The following is a 6419-nucleotide window of genomic DNA, read 5'->3' on the forward strand; positions in this document are numbered from 1 at the left end:
CCAGCTGACTTCCTGCCCTTTGGGCAGGGGGGCTGGACTCGATCTCCCGAGGTCCCTTCCAGCCCTGATGTCTATGAAATCTATGAATGAATAAATAAATACTTTAAGGCACCGTTATCTGCTGGAGTGCTGTCAAGGTTTCTTTGTATAAATGAAAATGACTAATTTGGGTTTAATGCTGCATTATATTTTTTCCAACATGTACATGGGATACAACAGTACTAGAGCATGGACACTGTGTCACACTAGATGTAGAATATTAGCACTGTGATTTGTATAAAACTGTTTGCCCTTGGGCAAGCTCATTTTGCTGGATTCCAGGAACGTGTCTTTCTCAGGGATGTGTCTGATACCTTATTGAAGAACTACTGCTGAGAGAGCATCTGCAGGGATGCTGTCCCCTTTCCCCCAGCACAGGGATGATCAAAATCACAGAAACGTTTTTTTCATGGTCTTACCTCAGGACATGGCTTTTTAAATAAAAGAATAACTTGTAAAAAGCAATCCAAAAGCTGTTATTCTGACCAGCACAAGGTACAGAGACTCAGAAGCCTTTTCCCTTGTATCTTCCTCTTCCATGGTTTGGGCACAACCAGTGAAAGAAGGCTAAAATTGCACAGATTGCCATGGAGTAAGAACATGTACACAAGCAGCTACCGTGGAACAACTGACAAGCTACAAATCCCCAGCCTAATTTACCTCCTGAAAATTTGCTCATGTGCATATATCCCCTTCCTCTCAGATCAGGAAGGGGAGAGGCAGTAGAGAAGCAGATAGGTGGGGAACCAACCAGCAGGCATTGGGGAAGTCCCTGTTCCCCTGTGCACTACCAGGAATGACCAGGAATAACGGTCACAAGCTGGCAGAGGGTAGATTCAGGCTAGATATCAAGAGGCGCTACTTCACGGCCAGGGCAGCTAGGATCTGGAACCAACTTCCAAGAGAAGTGGTGCTGGCTCCCACCCTGGGGGTCTTTAAGAGGAGGCTAGATATACACCTTGCTGGGGTCGTTTGACCCCAGTACTCTTTCCTGCCATGGCAGGGAGTCGGATTCCATGATCTGCTCAGGTCCCTTCTGACCCTAGAAACTATGAAACCTTCCTTCTGCAGCACCTCTTTCAACTGAGTTCTCTCAGTCTCTTTATGGTAACACCTTTCTAGCTAGGTCTATTAATCAAATAGGACTGGCTGGCCTGAGTTTTCTCACCCTTAAAGTGGCAGAACACATTGTTACACCAAACAGACTTTAATATGGAGCCACTGGCTTGGACTTTTTCAAATACTGACCCATATGCATGGAAAAATGGTTTCTCTGCAGAAGAAGGGGCTGAGTACAACAGGAATGAAAGTCTGGAGCAGGGATAGATAACCTGTAGCATGAGCGCCATGGGCAGCCTCTGTGTGTGGCATGCAGCAGATCAGGAAGGGGAGAGGCAGTAGAGCAGCAGATAGGTGGGGTTCAGAAGGCAGACTAGGAGATCAGGCAGATGGCACAGGTCAGGAAAAAGAAAGAACAGGATATCTGGGCAGGGATCGCAGATCACTGGTTAAAGAAAATCAAAAGACAAGTTCACAAATACTGAACTGCCCCTTAAAAGTTGCTTTAGGATGGGAGAGAAATGAAAATATGGATGTACATGGACCATTATGGTGTCTTAATAACACAAATAGAAAAAAATAAGGCATTAGGCAAATGTGGTTAAAAATGGGTATCTACAGTTAGGCACCTAAACAGAAACCCTGATTTTTGAAACCACTGGCCACCCAGCCTCACCTAAAAAGTGTCCTTTTTAAAAAAAACCAGATTTTTAAATATGGACTAGAGAGCCTAACCCTTGCCAGTCATTTTTAATGATTTTTGGTTTCATATTTGCAGGACAACCAATTAGTAAGAGTCCAGCATACTGTATAGAGACCCAAACATAATGCAGTGACTTCACCAGACGAGCCACTAGTAACATCTCCTCCCCTCAACTCTATATTCCAAGATTCCTGGAGAAACTCTGTTGAATGTCTTAATTCTACACTACCAGAGAGCACATGTCATATATGCAACACAGTAATTAATAAAATAGGCCACAGCCTTATCTGAGGTATCTAGATCCATTGGTACTACAAAAAATGGTATAAACAGCAGGCATGTCTACATCTGCACCTGACTGCATTTGGTACTGCACATTTGGTACTAAATGTTTTGCTAAAGCAAGTACTAAATGACTGCGCAGTACCCACCAGTACCGCGCAGTCCAGGATGAGCATTGTTATTATTAGATGCTAGCTTGTCGTAGTGATGAGCTATGGTGATGTAGCTTATCACTGCCATGATCTAGCTTTGGCACCATGGTTTGTGCCCAGTGATGCTACATCGCCATAGCTTGTTGTTATGGTGAGAGAGAGCCTCCTGTAGATGCATCCAGTGTTAACAAAATTTGTCTCGACAGGAATATATAAGCATGTACTGTACTCTTAAATGAGTATGCTGATTCATAAGAACAAATTTGTTGTACCCTGTAGAGGTTAAGTAAACTTAATATGTCACTGAGAAATACTTAAGATTAATCTAATTATGTTAAATTATAAAAAGCTTGTACATCAATAGGTAAAATGTGATGATTGGTATTTTCCTGGAATATTCCAGCCTACAGAATGAAAATGTAATTAATATGCATGTGAAAAGATTCAGAATGGTCCCTATTCAATGCTTACATTCCCCAAAACTGTGCAAACACAATGTGCCCTCACCTTGAACAAATAGTGTAAAATAAATACAATGCCTAGCCAAGGTCAAAAGGTAATTCTGGCACCATCACCTGAGGAATGAATCTTAGCTAGTTTTACTAATGCTTTTAGAGAATCATTTCACAGAATCCTGTGCTATATGTCAGCAAGATGCTTGTCAATATTTCAAAGCTTCTACCAATGAAGGACCTAAGGACAGACTCACCTGTTCTTGAGTCATCGTCTGCAGTTCTTTCTCCCAAGCTGCCCGGTCATCATCCAGGTTGTAGGAAGCAGGTGGGGTGAGTCCACGCAGAATCATGGGGTCACGGTCATGGCAGAGGGCTGTCAGGTGTCCAATGTATAACTTCAATTTACTGCGATTCTGGTCAAGTTCTAAGAGGGGTTGAATTATCTAAAATAAGAACAAGAAAAGTCAGGGACACCCTGAGACCCAAACAACTAGGAAGTCAAAAATCAACCCCCAAGTCAGGAGTGTTCAAATGGCAACCTGCGGGTTGCATGTGATGCATGAGGCATTAATCTGCATTATGTGTTTGGACCCCCTCAGACTGACAACCACCTAGAACCTATGTTTCACTTCCAGGTTGGGTACTCTAGGCTACTGTGTGAAAAGTTGGATCTTCCTCCTCTTCATCCCAGGGGTTTCAGGCTCTGAATCCCTGTTTCACACAGGTGCCTATCTGCAGTCCTGAATTCAACAAGTAAGTGTGGGAGACAGGTGGGATTCCAGATAGACAGATAGCTCTTCCACACTTCCAGTTGGCTGCCTTTTGTGTCCTTCTGCTTAGCATACATAACATGCTGAGAACTGTGAATCCCAAATCCTAGGTGGCCCAGTCCAAGTCTCCCCATTTAAAGAATAGGGAATTTAAATGACTAAATTGTGAGTTCCATAGACAAATCTAGGCACCTAAACTTTAGGTGCATGACTGCTCAACACTGTCGCACCTAAGTCACCTTTTAGATTTAGTTCCTGGTAGATAATCAATAAACTTCCTGTTTGCCTTGTTTTCTCTTTCAGATATTTGATTCTATTGGATGGGATGTGTGGATTTCAAGCTGAAAGTCAGTATCACTATCATTCTTAACTACAGTCCTCTATGATAAAGGAATAGTAGAAGGATAAAGGTAGAACTATCTTACTGGTGTTTATAGAGGATTTTATTTATGCAAGGAAGCTGAACTGGATTCTTCTAGCACTAAATTCCCTGCAAAACAGAAGTAATTTTGGCACATCCCTTCTTATGTTAGGAAGGGGTGTCCCTCCCCTTTTTTGGAGATCAGCGATACGAGCCGTGTGAAAGCTCTTAACTAGCAGAGCTTCCAGAACTGTTCACAGAGCAATCATTTCTCTCACTTGGGACCCATTAAACCCTGCCAGTCAAGTAGGAAATGCCCTTTTATCTGTGTTCCTTCCATATCTAATTTGAGCTGGCCACTTAGCAAAAGGCACTGTGCTTCCCACACAGCAGAGCTGCCACTACCTTATCTCAAGAGGGTGCAAGAGCTCTTGCCAAGTGGAAAGGAGAGCAGAACTGGCTTTATAAGCTCAGTCACGTGTCTGTACACAGCTGTAGAGCTTTCCAGGGAAATACTAGACAAACTGGCTTCCCTCAAGGCATAGGCATATTTTTCATCAGAACATGGAATAGAGTCTGCTTAAAATACCGTCACGCTCAAAACATGGTTAATGCACAGTTAAGGTTGAAGATGTATTTCATCTAGCAAAAAGCAAGTCACTACAATGCTGAAGTGAAAACATTAAATGCTTGACAAGTCTGACATAAAGGCAAACCATGTTGAAATTACCATCTGATAAAGAAATGTGGGAAAGTATTTCAAAACAAATTTGACTGAAAAAAAACTTATCCAAAGTTCCTGAGACTTTCCAGAAACATTTATCTTGGGAAAGACTGAGCACAACAAATTTAGTTCCAAGCATAGTTTTGCAGAAATTAGAGAGGTGAAAAACATAGCTTAAAATTAAATAGCCACTGTTGCTTTAATTATGGAATTGCTGTTGCTACATAATGGTCAACTTATTTAATGGCTGTATTTTGGTAAAAGCTTGACTTAAACTTGAAAGATGTGGAGCATGGATAAAAAATGATATTTGTACTGACTGGCTGAACAGACCTAACCAAACGTCTGGCTATTTCTTTTATTAAGAGAGAGATTCATGCATCTCAAGTATGGAGACTGTGGTGTTCAGATGTTGGTCTGAGTGATGTCAAACACGAATATGTAAAAACATGTAGGAGTCTGTGCGACAGTGAGCACCAGGGAATGGGTGGTATGAGTGTAAGGGAATGTATTTTGTGGCAAATATGATGATGATAGTCTATAAATGTCTGAAGGATGAAGAATAGTTTTATGTGATGTGTACCAGCACTCACTCATCAGAACCTGGCATGTTGTTCAATTGCAGAAATACCGTTTCCTGGAAGAGTGTGTATGTTTTTTGTCTATGTGTGTTTGGGTGGGAGGTGCAACACGGAAAACCAAAAACAACTAATAGAATTGTGTTGCTACTGCCAAGTCGACATACTCTGCTGAATCCATACTTGTTACTGGCAGAAGTGTTATAAATATTCCTCCAGTAGCTCAGCAGTCTTTCTGGGGCATGCTATAGATAACACTGAAATACTGATGGAGCTAACAGTGCAGATAACGGGCTTTCAGTTTCATGATTAAATAATTCATTGAAGTTATATCAACTCTGCCATCAAGTCACAAACTTGGGGAAAGTTAAATTAGGAAAGAATAGACAAAAATCAAAGTTAGAAAGGGAGATTGGGATATTTTCTGGAGATCAAAAAAAATTAAATGAGGTCAAAAACATCACTGTCTATCTGTCCTGAGAAGCAGAAACAGGAAACTAAATGGAGAAGAAAATACGAGTTTTCCAAAGAGTAAGGCTGTGTGACTATTCATAATGCATCCTAATGTAGCTTCCTATTCTGGATTCTGGACTAATTCCTGCTTGATGGTTCCTCTTGGTAGTTTATTTGGGTTTGATCAGCACATTATCCACAAAAAGAGTTCCAAAATAATGAAAAGACCGACATGGTGCATGGCTCAAATGCAATCAAGCTGAGGTTGGCCACCTGAAAACAGCCTTTCCTACTCTGTCAGCCATTTCTAGCACAGGTATGAAAACATGAAATAATTTGCAGCCCCAGTTTTTCAAACCTTGCTTCAAACAGATGCAATGGTGCTGCAGCTAAAAATGTACTCCCCAACCCTATCACTGTGCACCAGGCAGACAGGACTGAGGCCACTGAATGTCTAACAGTCCAAGCTACTTGACAGGAAAAGCTGCTTGTTAAAAAGCAATTAAGATGCAAAAGGACCTAAAATGGGTGCCGGTGAGACATATAGATGGGTGGAGAGCTTGGCTGATTCCTGGATTTTCAGAGAAGATAAATGCATATATGATTTCACAGATTCATAGATGTTAGGGTCGGAAGGGACCTCTATAGTTCAAGTCTGACCCCCTGCATAGGCAGGAAAGTGTGCTGGGTTCAGATGACCCCAGCCACATGCCCATTCAATCTCCTTTTGAAGACTCCAAGGATAGCGGAGAGCACCACCTCCCTTGGGAGCCCATTCCAGATTTTGGCCACCCTAACTGTGAAGAAGTTCCTCCTAATGTCCAGTCTAAATCTGCTCTCTGC

General features: G+C 41.9%; 1 protein-coding gene across 6 annotated transcripts in view; it reads right to left on the reverse strand.

Moving 5' to 3' along the window:
• Nucleotides 1-6419, reverse strand: part of ERC1 (ELKS/RAB6-interacting/CAST family member 1) — a 467579-nt gene that overhangs the window by 36329 nt on the left and 424831 nt on the right. For 4 of the 6 annotated variants that reach the window (XM_019544570.1, XM_019544571.1, XM_019544569.1 and 1 more), the window contains one exon: nucleotides 2945-3133. In XM_019544570.1, the coding sequence (XP_019400115.1) occupies nucleotides 2945-3133 (189 nt within the window). Of the gene's footprint in view, nucleotides 1-2944; nucleotides 3134-6419 lie in introns of those variants that run through there. The other 2 variants (XM_019544573.1, XM_019544572.1) reach the window with 1 other exon arrangement.

Source organism: Crocodylus porosus, unplaced genomic scaffold (assembly GCF_001723895.1).
Source record: "Crocodylus porosus isolate Cpor-Errol unplaced genomic scaffold, CroPor_comp1, whole genome shotgun sequence".
NCBI classification, from domain to species: Eukaryota; Metazoa; Chordata; order Crocodylia; family Crocodylidae; genus Crocodylus; species Crocodylus porosus.